The sequence below is a fragment of the Xiphophorus hellerii genome, chromosome 18, assembly GCF_003331165.1.
Source record: "Xiphophorus hellerii strain 12219 chromosome 18, Xiphophorus_hellerii-4.1, whole genome shotgun sequence".
NCBI classification, from domain to species: domain Eukaryota; kingdom Metazoa; phylum Chordata; class Actinopteri; order Cyprinodontiformes; family Poeciliidae; genus Xiphophorus; species Xiphophorus hellerii.
In genome coordinates this window covers 15,958,534-15,977,225 of record NC_045689.1, presented here as the reverse complement: position 1 = coordinate 15,977,225, position 18,692 = coordinate 15,958,534, and the positions used below count along the sequence as shown (strand labels likewise).

The 18,692-nt window shown below is 38.9% G+C and overlaps 4 protein-coding genes across 4 annotated transcripts; 2 read left to right on the top strand and 2 right to left on the bottom strand.

Moving 5' to 3' along the window:
• Positions 1-285: 285 nt before the first annotated feature.
• Positions 286-3,725, bottom strand: rps25 (ribosomal protein S25). The gene is made up of 5 exons (XM_032590458.1): positions 3,575-3,725; positions 2,072-2,161; positions 1,803-1,986; positions 471-569; positions 286-380 (listed from the first exon to the last, which is right to left on the bottom strand). The coding sequence occupies exons 1-4, from the start codon at positions 3,575-3,577 to the stop codon at positions 475-477; spliced, it is 372 nt and encodes a 123-aa protein (XP_032446349.1). The 5' UTR covers positions 3,578-3,725; the 3' UTR covers positions 286-380; positions 471-474.
• Positions 3,726-3,853: 128 nt separating this feature from the next.
• trappc4 (trafficking protein particle complex subunit 4) lies at positions 3,854-7,458 on the top strand. Its single transcript, XM_032590457.1, is given in 6 exon segments — positions 3,854-4,080; positions 4,162-4,336; positions 5,179-5,282; positions 6,939-7,039; positions 7,041-7,066; positions 7,198-7,458. Coding segments are annotated over 6 exon segments (660 nt in total). The 5' UTR covers positions 3,854-3,905; the 3' UTR covers positions 7,277-7,458.
• Positions 7,355-12,539, bottom strand: slc37a4a (solute carrier family 37 member 4a). Its single transcript, XM_032590452.1, has 8 exons — positions 11,710-12,539; positions 11,381-11,613; positions 10,357-10,600; positions 9,895-10,053; positions 9,706-9,791; positions 9,230-9,343; positions 8,977-9,115; positions 7,355-8,020 (listed from the first exon to the last, which is right to left on the bottom strand). Exons 1-8 carry the CDS (start codon positions 11,855-11,857, stop codon positions 7,854-7,856), a joined length of 1,290 nt encoding a protein of 429 aa, XP_032446343.1. The 5' UTR covers positions 11,858-12,539; the 3' UTR covers positions 7,355-7,853.
• A 160-nt stretch (positions 12,540-12,699) lies between these two features.
• Positions 12,700-18,682, top strand: cfap45 (cilia and flagella associated protein 45). The gene is made up of 12 exons (XM_032590447.1): positions 12,700-13,534; positions 13,705-13,791; positions 14,738-14,829; positions 14,989-15,133; positions 15,217-15,387; positions 15,481-15,659; positions 16,512-16,641; positions 16,727-16,873; positions 16,976-17,089; positions 17,182-17,375; positions 17,465-17,689; positions 17,801-18,682. The coding sequence occupies exons 1-12, from the start codon at positions 13,532-13,534 to the stop codon at positions 17,886-17,888; spliced, it is 1,575 nt and encodes a 524-aa protein (XP_032446338.1). The 5' UTR covers positions 12,700-13,531; the 3' UTR covers positions 17,889-18,682.
• Positions 18,683-18,692: the final 10 nt, after the last annotated feature.

Sequence of the window (18,692 nt, the reverse complement as noted above, 5' to 3'; positions counted from 1 at the left end):
TGATGGTAACTTTTTTTGCAATGTTATTTTTCCTACTTATTTCATTTTGATATAATTTTTCAAAATGTTTTATCAATGCTGTCAGACTGAAGGAGCATCTCCTTTAGTTTCAGCCTAATACCTTCTGCATTTAATGCTTGTTCCACTCATTCATACATACAAGTATTAAGACCCGTCAGCTGCCAACTAAAAAACAATAGATAACCACGTAAATGTGAATAAATGCTTAGATGAATCAAAGACTCATCAGGTGACTCTGGCAACAGTGAGACCCAGGAAAACAAATCTAGTTTAAGAAACACAGACAAACTCGTTTTGTCTTTACAATTTTATTACACTTTTCATTACAAACAGCTCGCAGGAAACACACACAGGAGAACCTGCAAAAGGAAAAAAGAAGGTAGGTTAGAATAGACACTACATACACTACATGTTCAGATGTGCGGAAGAAGTTCAGTCTTCTGCTGTACCTGGTTATGCTTTCTCTGCTGCTGCCTCCTCATCTCCACCCTTGGTGTTACGTGTGTAAATCAGCTGAGCTCTGTGTTTGGACACCAGTTTGATCATGCCTGCAAGACAAAACAGGAATAACTTCAGATCATCCTTTTTATATCCCTGTTAGAATCCGTGTGTAGTCAACTCACAATGAAGTATGAAAATGTCAGAGTAACACAGCAGGAACAGCTGACACATTCAAATAAAACACACAGGCTGCTGCTCCATCAGTCAGCCTGACCCTGAAGTTTGAAGGTGTCAGATTTAAATGACTCATAAAGCTGTTCATAGCTTGTGTACGCAGGTCAGTGTGACCACTATTTCTCTCTGGCTGTAAAAAGCTAAACATGCTGATCATTAAAAGACAGACAGATGTACAGTCAATGACACAAGCTGATATACCGGTTATAGCTGCAGTTCTCGCTAGAGAAGTAAAAATTATTAGGAACAAAAAACAAGACATGACAATCATTAATTGTTCTAAAGTCACCTTTTCTGTGTAAAACCTGCTTTAATCAAGCATTTTATATTTTAAAAGAGGTCAAAACAACTCAGAGGGAATAAATGTGATTTGAAACAGGAAGAATGAAATATGATAGACATGGCAGCTAATCAGCAGCACTGAGGACTGCTTGTCAATTTGAAAGAATTTTTATTGTCTCAGTAAATCTCATTTTGTGCCATCTTTGTCTCTGTGCTTCACATTAAGGAAATAAATCCTTTCAAGCTCTTAATACTAAAGTGCAAAACCAACTAGAAATACAAAAAGTTAACCTAATTACTCCAAAAATCATATTAAACTTACATCTGCAACACAGATGTAATCATCACCTTAACTTGGTATTTTGACTCTGATGTGACTGCAGTACTTTAAGCTGACCAATGTCATTGTTTAGTAAAATCACATCAGAGTTCTACAGCACTTCTCAAATATTCTTCACAATGAAAAGAAATGACGCAGTGGAAGAACACACCAACACATTTCAGACAAAATTACTATATCATTTCGTGGAAACTTTGCACATACTTAAGATACTTTAAGGCCTAAAATTGACTTGATTAACTCCAACACTTTATGGCTTTTAAAGACACTTTTGTTATAGCAAGTTTGTAGAAGGTTGCTATAACACCTTCTACAAACTGACTAATTCCAGCATCCATGTCCTTCTCTGTTACGTTTCCCACTTAAAATAGGACTAATTAACAAGTAGTCAAGCAAATTTAAACTATCTACATCCCCTTTAGATGACTTCCTTCTCATCCCAAATGGACCTGCATAGCGGCCAGAGCTGGATGGTGGGGTGTACCTTTGGCGAGCAGCTCCTGGAGGGCGTTCCTGGCCAGAGAGCCACGGATCTTCAGCCTTTCCGACACAACGGCGGGGGTGATGAGCTTGTAGTTGGGAACTTCTTTGTACAACTTGTCGTAGGTTGCCTTGTCGAAGAGGACCAAGTTGTTGAGCTTGTCCCTCACCTTTCCCTTGGACCACTTCTGCTCAGTAGCAAAGGGATCGTGTTACATTCAAACATTTAGTGTCTGTTTTGAGGTTTAGATAAAGGCTGACCACCGCTCTCACCTTCTTCTTGGCTTTGCCTCCAGACTTGTTGACTGGGTCCTTGTCCTTCTTGGACTTCCCAGTGTCCTTCTTCTTGTCCTGTTTAGGAGGCTGGGAGCAAAAAGCATCAAATTAAAATTCTTCACACAGACCTCATGCTCACCCTACAGATACATGTGTGCAGAGCCCGATTTGATGTTCATTATGATTATTGGGTTTGAAACAAAAAACTGAGTTACGAAGCAACAGCTCTGTTAATTCACACAATTAACATGAAGTAGCAGAAGAAAATGTTAATAACCAAATAACTGGTCCAGTATGAAAAGATTGCCATCGATTAATTGTTTATCCGTTTGTCCTAAATCTGACAATCTTTAAGTAATAAATTATAATACAGTCAATGTTTAGGTAATTAGAACACAAAGCAGATCTCAAACTCGGTTAATTCTGTACAGAAACAGAAAAGCCACCCCAACAGAAAACCCCTGAGGTAAAAAAAAAAAATACCAGCCACCATCACAAAAAAAACAACAACACAGAAGCAATGGGATCTGGATAAGATTTTAAATGGATTTTGTCATAATATTAAGCTTTGTAACATGATGAAATATAGCATAAACTTTGAAAATACTTGTAAGTTCACGTTTTCAGGTTTAGTTTTACAAAGAGAACATTTATTTGTACACATATTTAACAAGTGTGAAGACTAATGAATAATCTTACAATGTAAATCTTAATCTTGGCAAAATGCCTAGCTGCTTAATTTTATTTTGTAAATGGATTTTGAAAAGTAAGTGTAATTTGAGAGGTCAGTGCCAGATAGGATAGACAGTGATTATTGGCAAAGAAAGCTAATTGTACAAACATTTTTTGCTGGCCAAAAGTTTAAATTTCAAGTCAGTAGGAAGATAGTTTTACATGGAAAGAAAGACATCACTCCATAAATCAACTATAAACTTAAAAGAATAACTAAAAAGTTTCTCGACACAATGCAGAAGCTCGTTAATAAGCACTCAACTTAAATGCCATCTTATCATCCTAGAAATGTGTCAAATTATCTTTATTAAAACTTGTGAAGAATATTGATGACTGTTGATCATTTAAACTGAAGCAGAAATACGATGGGTCACACAATCTGGTGTCACGGCCTTGTCTCCCAATGATTAGCCAACCACAAACTCTGTCGTTTCGTACCCTTATGTCTCCTAACAATGATTTAGCTATAGCTCGTAATAATTTATTTGTTTTATTATTTCAATAAGAGCTATGATTGGCGTAAATATCTTCCAGCTAGCTTTCTGTCGGCTCCGTGCAGATGAAAGCGTGGTGGGTCTAGCAAACCAGCTAGCATCCTTCACAGTACGTAAACTCTTAGTTATAAACATTCTCCTACGACTTTTATCGAAGCAAATGACCTGCATTGATCCAAAGGGTCATTCCGAAAAACTGGAGGCTCAAATACACACAATAAAGTCACTTAAATGTTTTATTTTCCTAAATAAAACGTGTTATCCGTAGCCTCACCATGTTTCCTCGTCAAGATGTCGGAGCGAAAGGAAGTCCACCCGTGCAACTGTCCCTTAGACAACCCGTATGCACGGAAGTGATAAAAGGAATTCTGGGAGCCTGAGTTTTCTCAAGTTTTGTAGTCTTTTTAAAAATGTAATTTTACTGCCAGACACTGCAGTGGAGATAGAATATTAATTTTAAGATGCACTGCGGACTTTTTTTAAAACCTCAAATCAAGTGCAGACAAGTAGAAACACATTGCCGTAAAATAAATAATAACATTTTGTTGTAAAAAGGTACGTGTTAACGTCACGTGACAAGAGGGAGGAAGTCAGACCTGGCAAAGATGGTGATTTTCAGTGTTTATGTAGTGAATAAAGCTGGGGGGTTAATTTACCAGTATGACAACTACGTACCAAGAACTGAAGTGGAAAAGACCTTTAGCTACCCTTTAGACTTGGTGCTGAAACATCACGATGAAAAAGTCATCGTATCGTTTGGCCAGCGGGACGGAATTAAAGGTAATGTTAGCCTAAACCTAATGAAGCCTTCAGGTGAATTTTTAGAATAATTTTTGCCTAACTGAAGCTGTTGTCTTTCAGTTGGACACGCAGTGCTGTCGATCAATGGAGTGGACGTGCTGGGGAAAAATACAGCGGACGGAAAAGATATTCTTGAATATTTAAAGGACCAAGCAAATTATCCGGTTTCGATCCGGTTTGGACGGGCTCGCCTTAGCTCCAATGAGAAGCTGATGCTGGCATCCATGTTTCACTCGTAAGTCACTCTGGGACTGAAACATTGGTGCTGCCATGCAGAAGATGGTATTATTTATTAAGGAAATGAGGTGTGTTTAAACCTACTTGGTCCTGGGTGGTAGCAGCAGGGAGGTGAAGCTCGCAGATTATAACGATTCTGATAACATAAAATATTCCTACATTTTCTTATACTTTATGATTTTGCAACCACAAACATTGATTTACTTTATTAGGAATTCATGTGAAAGACCTACAGAGCTTTGCAGTCCCTGGGAGCCATTATCCTGCAACTTTTAGAGGCATCCTTGCACCAACATACATAAATCAAATGGCCTAATTTGCCTCCTCTGCATCTCATCATTTCTTCTGAGACCTGCTAATTAGTCATTCGTTTGATTCAGGTCACCCCTGAAAGCAACAGTCCCGTGATGTTATTGTGGCAGCATCATACTTTAGGAAGCTTTTTCTTTAACAGAAAAAGAAAGCAGGTCAGAGTTGATGGGAAGATGTACTGGAGCTACATACAGGAAGGAAAGAGTATTGACTGTCCCTCTGTGTTTTTCTAAAGTTTTGTTGAATATTGATTTAATGTAATGCCTTCACTGTCTATCTGTAGCCTATTTTTGTCTCTTATTTTTACGTTGTGTTGTAGAAGCTTTAAAATCAAACAAAGTTGTCTGCAGTTTCATTTAACCATGAATACGTAGAGCCCTTAGGAAAACAAGACCTATTCTTTGAATTTAAGCATTGTTCCCTTCCTATATGTGGTCACAAATCTTTACTAGTGTCATTAATAGTTTTTTGCATTTTAAAAGTTCATTACAATTGCCTCTGATGTTAACACTTGAAATTTCTCCCTAGGTTATTTGCCATCGGTTCACAACTGTCTCCTGAAGTGGGAAGTTCAGGCATTGAGATGCTAGAAACGGATGTGTTCAAACTCCACTGCTTTCAGACTCTTACAGGTTGGTACCTCATAAAGCAGTCGACTAGCATGTTAACATTATATAAACATTATAATGCGCCACTATAGAAATCCCCATCAAGTTAGCAGATATTATGAGAAAAATGGAGAACAAGTGTGACTGTTTTTAAAACGGCAAACTTATTATTTGGACCTATAAGGTAAATGGTTTTCTTAATGGATGTTCTTTCTCTATTTGGGCGTTTCTTAAGATGATTTCACTGCTTCATTATGAAGTTCTGGCTCCATTGGGATCGATCACAGTGGGATTATTTTAGGGGTCCACCGTTAAATAGGCCCCGATTTAGTTAATTTTGGGAAATCAATAATCCTTACATGTGAAGACGATCTTAGCAAACCTCAGCAAAGGTCTAAAAATCAACCACTGTCCCTGCACCCCAGGTCATGTCCACACATTAACATTTAACAGTAGTTGTCAACTCAACGACTCTTCTGCTATATTTTCAACATTTCAGACAAAAACATCTGTATTGACAAGTCAGGATTTTTAAAGATTGGCAATCGGCCAGAAAATTGAAACGGTTGCACCCTAGGGTTTTTTATTCTTACATTTTTATTTATATTATTTTTAAATGCTAAATCTGACAGACACATTTCAAATAAATATGCATCAAAATCTCATACAGGTTCATTCATAATTCTCTCAGTTTTTCACAAGATCCCCTTGTACTACAGAAAGTGATCGACTCCTTCTGAGAAACCATTTTACATTAACTTTTTTCTGCCTTTGTCTTTCATTTGTTAAATTTCCCAGATGCATAAATATTAAGTAGTTTAATAAAGCAAATAAGATTGACCTAATATTAATTAAGTACAAGGATTGGACAATAATTAGGCAAAAACTTGCTGATATCCAAGAAAATCTTGACACAAGTGTTAGACTATATACAACACCCTCCACATCTATAGACACCTTTGGTAACGATGCGTAGATTAAGCAGTCTTTCACCTCAGTAACATGATCTAATCTGAAAACTGTAGGAAAAGCACTTTTCCAATAGTGAAATGGTTCCACTATCATTGTCAGTTTTGTAATTTATACTTTAAAGTAGGACTGTCAAACTAATTCTCATTTCAGGCTGCATCAAGATCATGAATATTGTCAAATGTCGACTTGTGGCAGAATGTTTAGATAAAACTACCTATTAACAACTTTTAAAATATTATACATTTTGCTGTGTTCAATGAGTAATTTCAAAAATTAAATAAGATTAGACATTCAAGTTATTTAGCAATATATATGTAAAAACTGATTTGACTGATCCAATGATATTTTAGTGCACAGCTGCCAGAATTGGCCTGGCGCATGTGAGTTTGACGCATGTGCTTGAAAGTGTTAGGCTGATCAAAATGTTTATTAGTTTTAAGTCTTTACGGACTTCCTGTTGCGGCACAGAGATCTGTTTCTCTTAGTCATTCTTCACAGTGGAAAAGACAAGATAATATTCCATTGCAGATTTGTGTTACAGGGAGGAAAAGTGCTACTAATCCTGCCCATCTCGAAGGCATAATAATTAAAACATTTATTACAATTTTTTTTTAAAAAGCAGTAATGACCAACACCTCTGTGTTATATCCATCAAAGCTCATTGTCTCTGCTTTGTTTTTCTTCGCCGTTCCATCTTTGCTCCTCCAGGGATAAAGTTTATTGTGCTGGCAGACCCTCGACAGTCTGGTATTGACGCCTTGTTGAAGAAGATTTACGAGATCTACTCAGATTTTGCTCTGAAGAATCCATTTCTACTCTCTGGAAATGCCCATCAGGTATCTGGACAGTAACAGAACTGTGTCGCCTTCAGCTTTCATATTTTATATTTATAATGACAGCGTTGCCTGTTAGCATCAAGTGTTTTATTATGTTTTGGTTTATTTTGTTTTCCTGTGTTTGGATCCAGGTGCGAACTGTTTGATCAGAATCTGAAGAGTTCGCTGGAGGTTGCAGAGAAAGCTGGAAACTTTGGAGCCGGGTCGTAAACATCAGAGTTAACTCCTCATCACAGCATGTGCATACAAATTAAGTCTCTGACTGGAATAAGAGATTTTTTTGTTAAATTGTTACTTCTGTCTCGAACGCTTGTCTGTTGTTTCAAATTAAAGCTGTATATACATAATGCTTTGTAAATACTTGACACAATAAAACCTAAACACCGTAAATATTCAGTTGTTTCTGTCTGCATGTGTGTTTAATATGAATTATTTTAGAGTTAACCTCTTAGACATTGAGACTGCTGTGAAAATGAGTAATAATTTTACTTTAGAAGAATTTCTTGCAGTGTTGCACTTTCCATTCATGATTGGTCCTTGCAAGTTTTATATGTAGAGTTTGGATCCTGTTGGGGAGTACTAGTATAGTCTTTGAGTAGAAAAATCCACTTATCCATTTGGCACATTTTATTATATGAAAAACATTTAGATTTGTTAACTTAGTGTTAAAAACTCATTGTTGCATACCAAGAAACAACTAGCACAGGTAAAAAAAAATCTGAGTGTCATGCACTTTAATGTCCTGTAGGATTGATAGCAGAGGTATCGGAGCGGTTGAGGTATGACGTTAGTTTGCCTTCTTGGGCAAGCGTCCCATCTTGGTTTGGATGTTCCGCAGCAGGAAGTATCCGACAGCCGTGACCAAGCAGATCATCTCTGCTACCCAGAAAGCCATTTCCCAGCCGTGGTACTTGGCGACGGTGCTGAAGGGTAGTCCGGCCAGGAAGCCACCAACTAAAGGGGAAAAACAAAGGATGAATATGAAACCCGTCATGTTAAGATACCTTTTATTTAATGGTGAAATGTAGTTCAGCTACATTTTCAGCTACAGCTTCTGGTATAGCTATTATACCAGTAATAGAAAAAGAAACAATCAATCTTCAGAGTACTGTAAAGGAATTTGAGCTAATAAACCACTAAGTAGTGCCTACTTGTTAGCTGAATAGAAAATATACATGCTCTGCAAAAGAAAAAGAAATATCTGCAATGTGTGTAGTGCATTTGTATTCAGCCGTCTGAAGTCCATACTTAGCAACACCACCTTTTGATATGATTACAACGGCAAGTCTATGGGAGCATACCTAACAACTTTGCAGGTGTGGGAGACAGGAATTTTTGAGAAATCTTCCCAGAAAATTTGCTCAAGCTTATTCAGGCATTCACACAGTAGTGAAATTATAGCTGACTATGCTAGTTAAATTTGTGTGTTTCTTCTACTGACATTTTATGTAACAAAAACTATAAACTCCATAATGCAGAGGAGCTATAAGCTCTATCTAAAGTAGGGGTCTCAAACTCCAGTCCTCGAGGGCTGCTGTCCTGCAGTTTTTAGATGTGCCACAGGTACAAAACGCTGGAATGAAATGGCTTAATTACCTCCTCCTTGTGTAGATCAGTTCTCCAGAGTCCTGCTAATGACCTAATTATTCTATTCAGGTGTGGTGCAGCAGAGGCACATCTAAAAGTTGCAGGAGCGCGGCCCTCGAGGACTGGAGTTTGAGACCCCTGAAAAGGAATAAACTTCAACTATCTCAGCAAACCTGTGAAAGAATCTAGTCCCTGTAAATGTGCAACTAGGAAATCATGTAGTCTAGATGGAATCCAGAGTCACCAAAGATGAAAAACACACATTTTAGTTAATGAAGTAATATTCAACAGTATAGATAGATAGCAGAACATTGTACACTTACTATTCGCCATCAGACCAACTATGGCATGAGATGTCCCACAGTAGTTGGGAGGAGCAGTTTCATTGGCTAATATTCCAAACAATGCTATTGGTCCATATGAAGAGAAGCCAAAAGCAGAGCCCAAGCTCAGTATCCAAACCTGACGGTACAAAGAGATGAAATCATGATGGGCGATCCACAGCCTCTGTTGTGGATTATTACAATCATTAAAGGCTTACAGTCATTAAGTTCTATCTATTAGGATCTTTGTTACCTTTGAGCTGTCAGCAGTTACTGTGACCCTGAACAGATACATGGACACAGACATTCCAGCCATCATACAGATCAGGATGAAGTGACGAGGATTGCCGTAGATTCTTAGTCCTTGCTACATAAAACAGGAGGCAAAATGCAAAATATTAAGAAGGAATATGTAAAATATGTTCATTTTAATACTTTTGTGTTTTAGCCCACAATATTATTCATTCATACTTTTTAGCTACTGATTCATCATGCATCATTCATCAATATGATCGTTAAAGACTGATGCCATCTTATTTAAATGTGTGCTATTTAGTAAACAATAAAATCATAAGCTGATTTAATTTGAAACAAATATTTGCACTTGTTCTGGCCTGGTGTGTGTGTCCATATTTCCTCTTCTGAAGGTTTAAATAAACTGGGCAGCTGGTAAAAGCAACATTTTTGCCATGTTTTCCTTAGAAGAGGATATAATTCAGTCAGCCTTACTTTGGCGACAGCCTTGTCAGAGATGTAACCTGCTGCCAGACTGCCCAACAAGCCTCCAACCTCCAGGGCACTCATGTATGAGCTACCTGTGAAGAAGAAAACTGATTGACCAGCTGTCACACGCCGAACTCTCAGCCCATTTCTCCACAGACCCTGAAGGTGTCTGTGTGCCCTATCCATCTTTAGTACCCATCAGCGTGGACTGGCCCTTGTCTTGGATGAGGAACAACTGCCCCCAGTCGGTGTAGGCCGTCTTCACCCCGAACACCACCAGGTAGGACACAGACAGCAGCCACAGGTAGGGCGACAGCAGGAACTCTGAGAGGGTGAGGTCATCTACGGAGGTGCCTGAGCAGAAAGTTAAGTGGATAAAACCGACTCCTTGGTACGACGATGCACCCAGAGATCATGACCAATGAGACTCATACAGGAACAGAAACACCTCTTAACATCACGCAGTGTTTTCATTGAGCCTGTGAAGGAGTAAAGTCCACCCACATACCGACCTTTAGTCACAGCACTACAAACACACATAACATAACAGACCCATCCGGTACACAACAGACAGACATTATCTGAGACAGGCCTGTGATGAAACAATGGAATCTGTCTGAAACTAGATGCTAAATGCTTACTCAACATCAGTCTCACCTCCTTTGCCTTTTTTGGTTGTCGCCTCTATGTTAGGCAGCCCCACGTCCTTGGGCTCATTCTTGATCACCAGCAGGCAAACAAAGGAGACAGTCAGGCAGATCATCCCAGAGAATGACAAAATCGTCCTCCAGCTGTAAGTCTGAGCAAGCACTGTGGCGATGATGGGGCCTAAGCTGCCTGCCAGGTTCATACTGCAGGAGAGAACAGCCCACCACGTCCCGAACTGAGAGGGCTCAAACCACTGAAACAACCAGAGCATCAGGAGGATGTGTTAGCATACAATAAGAAATAAATGGTGACTATATTATTAAGTAAGTGGAACAACAGTGAGCAAGCAGTATGGTAAAAGAGGCAAAACAAATCTCAAAGTTTGATTGTTAAAGAACTGCAGAAAAATGTGCCACCTCGGTATCAAACAATCATAACAACTTGACTCTATCTCAGATGGTTATTTAGGAGCAGTAAGAGGGGGGAGCCTTTCCTTTTCCTCTATAACCAGTGCAACGTGAAGTTTGCAAAACTCTACAGACTCGTTTTTGCCCATTATCCTCCATCTCAAATTGTTGTTACACATTTTTGACTTTCTGATTTAATATTTCTCTTATTCCAATGATTGCAAACCAGTAGTTACTACCTAAACCGTATAAAAAAAGTGATTTCTGCCAGTCACTTTTTGCTTGACCGCTTTTAAATATAGGCAGTAGTAGTACTGCTACTGCTTATGTGATGTTGATCATTTGCTCTCATGCTTCCCAAACTGTGGTTTAGGTGAGCAGAGCACTTTAAGTTAAATATTGCACACAGGCAGTTCTTTGCAATGACACTTTTCCACACATTGATCTTGGGATTCACTGTGGAGTTTCAGCACCAACCCTTCAATATGTGTCTTTTTAATTATATTATTATAACATGTCATATCTTTGATTAGTGTTATGCATAGTAGTATTATTATGGTGGTTAAATAAACATCATCAGGAATTCAAATGTGATTGTTTTGATTTGCAGGGATGCTGCTGAGTACCTTACGGAGCACTCTGCCGCATGGAGGCCAGCCCAGGCCCTGGCCCAGGCCGTTAAGAAACCACAGAACGGAGAACACGGCCACAGTCGAGGACCAGGAGAAAACCACATTGATGCTTCCCACCACGAACAAACCGATGGAAAAGAGCCAGCGAGCGCTGATCTGGTCCGAAAGCACGCCACTGATGAACTTACTGATAGCATAGGCCAAGGACTGACTGCTGGTGATCATGCCTGAACAGAGAAACAGAGAGCAGCAGCTTTAAATGGTCCTAACAAATATCCTGCAAGAGCAACAAGGTTGTGACATAAAAACAAAGCGTCTCATACCCAGATCGTCTTTGTCCAGCTTAATTTCTTGCATTACAGAAGGCATCACAAAGGAGAAAGTCTTTCTATTAAAGTAATACAGCGTGTAGCCCACAAACATGGCCAGAAATATTGTGGTTCTGTAGTATCCATAACTTGCTGTAGCCATGGTTGCAGTTTCAGTCCTTGCAGAATCTGAGAAAAACAGAGAGGATCCTAAGAGGGAATCAAGCGGCTGCCTATCACAGACCTGCGCTGCCTGTGACAGTGAACTTTGCTTGGGGATCCAGGGTGCAGGAGCAGCTGCTTCTACCAGGAGCTGTTTGCAATCAGTGCGGCGAGGTTAATGGTCAACTTCTCTACCCTGAGGCTGATTGAATCTGGGCCGTCGCCCTGTGTGCTGCTCGGGCCAGAAAACCACCTGATGAGATGTCAGCTCCTCAACTGCCGAGCCAAGTCCTTTCAGGAAACCCCTAGTGACACTGCTGTCCTTGTCCTTTGATGCTGTCCGTCCATGTGATGGTGTTATTGAAGGAGTCCTCTGACCGGTGTGTGTAATAATTTACCAGAGTCCATCAGTCCCAGAGCAGCAGAAGGAGGCTCCCGTCCATGTGAGGGTTAGTTTTGCACTGGGAATCATCAGTCCAGATCCAATGAGACATGCTGAAGATATAAGTTGAAATTCAGTTTAACTCCATTTTCTTATAATCATTACAATTTTCATTAAAAAGGCTCTACTTGTTCGAAATGATTTTAAATGGCATAAAAACGAATCTTTTTGGGGACCCGGTTTGCTGTAAATAAAAATTACGGTTGGAAAAGTTAACTAAATAACTTTTTCCTAGTTTGTTCACATCGTGTTGCAAAAAAGCTGAAACGTGTAGTTTCCGCATCATGTGGGTCAAATGGCGCCGCCCAGCGCCTGAGAGCCAATACAACGACAGCATTGGCTCTCGTGGGGAGAATGCATAATGTAATCCTCCACAATTGTTGAAAATGTTACTTATCATATATATTGCTATTATTATTGTGAGTGATTTTTTTTTATTTGTGTTATTTTGCCAGTAAAGCGTTATCTATACAATCACCATAAACCACGGCGCTGTCTTTCTAGTAGCCAGCAGGGCGGCGACAAAAACAATCAAATCATAAAATTATCAACTGATGTTTTATCAGACGCTCATATTTTGTGAAATCTCACGCTAGTTTCCAGTTTTGATCAGCACAGTATGAGGCAGTGTTCTGCAATTTTATATATAAGAAAATCTGTCACCCTTGCCAATGTTTACATTTAAAATAGTTGCAGTGAACTGTTTCCTGTTTCTTCTAAGTAAAATTAAACTCTTAGGAGATTGATTTCCTAAAATGTCAGTACATAGAATCTAGTTGCTGTTTATTTCCCAGTGTAATTCACACAAATACTTTGTAAAACAAAACGTTCACACTGCGTGAATATTTTATTTCTTCGGATTCAGTGTCGTGGCGATGAATGTGTGGTGAAATAAACAACGTCTGGCTTTGTATGAATAACAAACTCATAAACCACAGCATTTATAGTAATAATAATAACAACTGAAACTCGATACGACTTGTAAAGTCAGTTTGAAATCGTTTCAACCCAAACAACAAGGAATATATTTTTAGGGAAAAAGGGATTTCTGACCGAGTGACCGCATCTCAGATGATTACCTTGCTCCTCCCCTTTTACTAACTGCGTTTTATTTCCATAGCAACCGACAACAAACCTGTCGACACTTATCTAGACCAAGTATTGGGTATCTAAAAGGTTGTTTATTAGATGTGGAGGCTGCTTAGAAAACATAGAAGATAAGCTCTCGACACCATGGTAAGTTCTGCAACGACATTAATTTTAGTTTCCTCTTAATTTGCTTCCCTTACATTTTAGGCTACATGAGCGACCGAGTTCATCTTAGCTCCATAATTAACGCCAATCCTTATAGTTGTTTTTTTTCTTTGTTTTTTTTTTGTCTTTTGCGTTATTGTTGATCCTCCCAGAAACCCGCGTCCACCTCCAGAACATCTGGCAGGTACCGCAAGTTGGCCGACACATCCAGTGCGGATGAGGACCTGTTTGACAAACCGGTGAGGGTCACATTGATCTACCGAAGGTCAAACTATGACTTGATTTGGAATTTTACATTTCAAATCATTTTTAATCCATTCAATGAGATATTTGAATAGTTTAAAAATATTCATTTGCCTCAAGAATACCATGCAAGAATGCATTGCAGTCTTTTCTTTTTAAATGATGGGTACAATGAAAGAACCACGGTTTGAATGTTATAATAGGAGAAAAAGACAAGAACTCTAGCTTTTTGCCAATCTGGGACAGAACAAGATTGATTTTTGTTTCTTATTTAGTCAGTAGTAAATATGGACACTCAAATACCTGCTTGCAAACACAAATAAAATTAAATATTTCATATCCCATCCTCAGACCAGGTTTTCCTGCAAAGTGTGGTTTTCATTGAGGGATTATCTATTGATGTTGGTCAATTCATTTGTTTAAATTACAGACTATGCACAATGGAAGATAATAATAAAAAAAGGTGTAGAATGTTTTTATTTAGTTTGTAATTGTTTGGAATCTAACTGCTAAAAAAAAAATTAGGTTTATCCCCATGTGTATATTTTTTAAAACTCATCAAGATATCAGCTGATCCATTCATAGGTTAAAATTACAGAAAGTCTTGGTGAGTTTAATGCCTGGTGAGGTGGCAAATCAGATTTTCCAAGTGTTTGAACTGCCTGTCAAAAACAAATTATTTGAGGGTTGATGCCTGGTTGATTAATTACATCTAAACTTAGTTGTGACATTCAAAAAATATATATTTTAAACGAAAACAGAATCTGGGTGATTTCCAGATGCCTGCATTCTGTTTCTATGTGTTTTAAAAAGCTTCCCCCCCCCCCACCTTTTTCAAAATAAAACCATATTTGGAAAGGTGGCGCAATCCAATTTCTGTGTAGTTTTATGAACTGCTGCTACTGAATATTTGCTTGTTGGTTTTCACACTTGAATATCCAGAACAACAGCGAATCAATGGGAGAACCAACCAAGACGAAGAAAGAGCAAAGGATCCTTCAGATCATCACCAAAGACTTAATCCGGACTCTCAGGTCAGGTCTTGAAAAGTCTCTTTTAAATTTTCAAGTGTTCATGTTTAGTATTGCAGGTGAAGCCATGAAAGAAGACACCTAATGGCTTTGGAAGACTGACGCTGTAGTGACATGCATAATCCACACAATATTTTACACAAATTTCCACAATGCTCGCAGAGTCCCACGGGTAGAACGTACAGAAGATACTATTGCCCTTCCGTCATCTGGGATTAGAGGGATCATCTCAAAATCCCGTATTGGTATCAGTGAAGAGAGAGAAGCTTTAAAACAAGCTTATAATAAAGAAAAAGAGGCAAAAATGGTAACAAATATCAGTTTCATTAAAAAAAGACGCTCCTGTTAAAGGTCAGAACTTTAATGTTTTCCTATCTGGTTCTGGTCCAGAAAGCTGCTGAAGAGAGAAAGAATCAAATCTTGGAGATAGACCAATCTCAAAAAGAAAACCCAGAATTAACAGAAATGCAGCAAGATGCCCAGAAGCGTTCGAAGCGGATACTCAGCCGGGCCTACGACCTACAGATGGAGGAAGAGCAGGAGATTAAATCCCTCAATAAAGTAGGCAGCCGTGGACTCATTATAGACGTCAAAAGTTCAATAAAGTGAAAGCCTTCTGGTTGTCACCAGTACTTCTGTTTGTGCGCTGTACAGTTGATCCTGTGTGCTAAGGCTCAAGCCACATGGGACGAGCAGCTTGTGGAAAAGAAAGAGATCAAGGGCCTGATGGACGAAGAGGAGAGGCGTCTGGACATTATGATGGAGGTGGAGCGACGCAGAGGTTTAGCGGATATGAAGATGATAGAGGACCTTCACAAAAAGCAGAGAATGGAGTAAAACAGAACACACACACACACACACAGATCATTCCTTTTTTTTTCTATTTGCTCAGCAATATAAACAGTACCTTGTAAAAATATTCACTCTTTTATGTTTTTCATGTAAAAACCGCAAACTTTAATGTACTCTATTGGGCTATTGAGATAGAAACAGAAAGTAAGGCATATGTGAGATTTAAAAATATTCCATGTAAAGAAATCAACCAAATGAAGAAAGGGGGCCATGGTCAGATGATGCAAAAACTTAATGTTTTGGACAATTAAATACAATTGAAGATAAATAAAGGCAAAGATGAAACTTTTTTGCTGCAGCTATCAATGAGTTTTAAATACGTGGTTGCAATATTTGACTTGTATGGTTGGGTTTGACGATGAACTTGGAACATTTTTATTCCAAGTCATGAAAAAAAAATTCAAGTCTGCTTGGAACTCTGACTTCAGAATCAGATTTATTTGTTTAAAACAAATAAGTTTGTGTACGCAAACAAAGAATTTGACTTTGATTCCACTTTGCACTCAATGAGGACATAAAAAAAAAAAACTATGCAAATGGGCATTTTTTGAAAATAACAGTGTTTTACAACAGGGGAAGACAAGGTTGAACAGCTTTTAGGATGACGATATGTTTATAATCAAATCATACGTCTTGTGCGTTGGTTTAACTGAAAAAAAGGAGTTAAATTGGTGTGAAAACTTTTGCAAGGTACTCCATACATATAGAAAATTGTTAAAACAAAATTCATATTTTGACCACATTACATATTTTTTTTTCATATTAGTGAGAGAACAGTCATATGATAAAGTTTGATCTGCCAAAACGTCTAATGCTCGTGTTCAACATTTTAGAGGGAAGGACCAGATTTACGGCCAGATTAAAGAGCGAATGGAGGAAAAACTAAATGATAACATGCTGAAAGAGCTCGAGAAAGAACAGGTCCATAGAGACCAGGAGAGAATGAACCGGGAATATCTCGAGGTGCTGATATAAGACAGAGGTACACCTTACTGAAGCACGTAAAGCTCGGGCAAATTATGCAACCACTATGCACGTTTTCTTGCAGGCCATGGAGAACAAGAGGAAGGAGCAGCAGCTTCTTCAGGAAGAGATCATGCGCATCAATGCGGACGTTACGCGGGCCAAGGAGAAGAGGCTGGAAGAGGAGAAGCTGGCCAACACCAGAGCTATGGATTACCTGAAACAGAAAATGGTCAAAAGGAAACAATTTTTATATTTATTTAATCTGTCCATTGGCCTGGCATATCTTTTCACACGGCATGTGCTTCGCTCTGCACCGATGTTTTCATGACAGGAGAGGGAGGAAGAATTTGAAGCAGAGCAACAACGAATCAAGAGGGAGAAAGAGAAGGAGATAACTCGGCTGAGGGCCCTGCAGCAACGGGCAAAAGATTACAAGGCCGAGCAAGTAAGTTAGGGACCGATGTGGGATCTGCTCACTGTGATCCCACATCGGGATCTGCTCACTTTAAAGCATACTTGTTGTTTTGAATTGGAAAGGACGCGATCCGTGCTAAGAGGAGCCAGGACATCAGTGACAGAAAATGGAGGATGCAGCAGAAACAGCTGGCTGAAAAGAAAGCCAGAGACGAAGCCAATCTGAAGGCGTCTCGCCTGGAGCAGGTTAAAAACAAGGAGTACTGCATGATGTTGGAGGCCAACCGGGAGAAGGCTGATATGGAGAGGGTGCTGAAGTGCGTACACTGATCTTTTTTTTTCTTCTTTATTTAGCCAAAAGTGCTTTTGAAATGTTTCTCAGTTGTTGCTACGCTTCTTTTCACAGGGATCAATTGGCACAAATAGCCAAGGAGAAGGAGGTGGAGCAGAAGTATAACGAGGAAGCGCAGCGTCACGCAGCGAGCCTTCGCCAGCAGGTGAAAGAACAGGAGCTCCTTGCTGCTGAAAAGCGCAGAGAAAAGTTCAAGGAGGCCGAACGGATGTTTGAAGAAGACCGGCAGAGAAATATGCGCCTCCTTGAAGTCAAACAACGAAAACTCCAGGAGCTCAAGTGAGTTCGTCTTGGACACGGTTTTCTCTGATATGCCATATCTTGCTTCTCTGTCTGCGAGTCAAATGTGTTTCTAATGACTAAACCTGACGTTCTCGTTATTGTGTGCAGGGCTACAGGGATCCCTGAAAAGTATTGCATACAGGTGGAACGAAAGTCCCGGAAAATAATAACGGATCCAAGGACTGTGAAGGCCTGAGGCTCATCCAGTCATTTCGGAATAAATAAATAATTTTAATTATTATTTATGAACAATACTTATTGCAATTTATAAATATATATGAGTGTCAAGTAGAAATTATTCATAATTTAGAAATTCTTTTCAGCATGTACAGCTGCTTCTTAAATGTAATTTTCATGGAAACTTTCATTTATTTCTGTCAGTTTGCATTCAACAAGCATATAGAATCATAACACAGATATATACAGTATATTTTATATTAATTCTAATGAGTATGGCTTGCAGCAAATTAAAACTCCAAATCCAGTTCGCCCGCCACCCCAAAAAAAGTTATTTCCTCCACTAGCAGGATAAGCCCCTGAAATTCAGTGGAAGGAAAAACTATGGAAGAAAAAGATGCACAAGCAACAGGAAGGACCAATATCCTTGGCAGGATTTTGAAACAAAGACCATTCAAAAGATTGTGGGAGATTCAGAGGTGATGGACAATGGTATCATCATTCTTGACTGGCCACACAACTTTAACTAAACGTCATGGATAATCTATCATGAAGTATTGTAAAGAGGAAAATGAATAGCCTGATCTTCACAGTTCAACAGTGTTACCAGCTGATTCACCTCCGTCTTACAGCACATCAAAGCAGTTAATTCAAACCTCAAGTCATATACCATAGACTTGAGGGATGTACTTTTCTGAAATAAAAAGCTTCTTACCTCTCATTTAATATTTTGATTTTCTCAGAAACAGAATTTGGGTTTTCATTAATTGAAGGCCTTTTTTCATCTGAACACAAATAAATCCTTTATCTCAATGTGTGAACT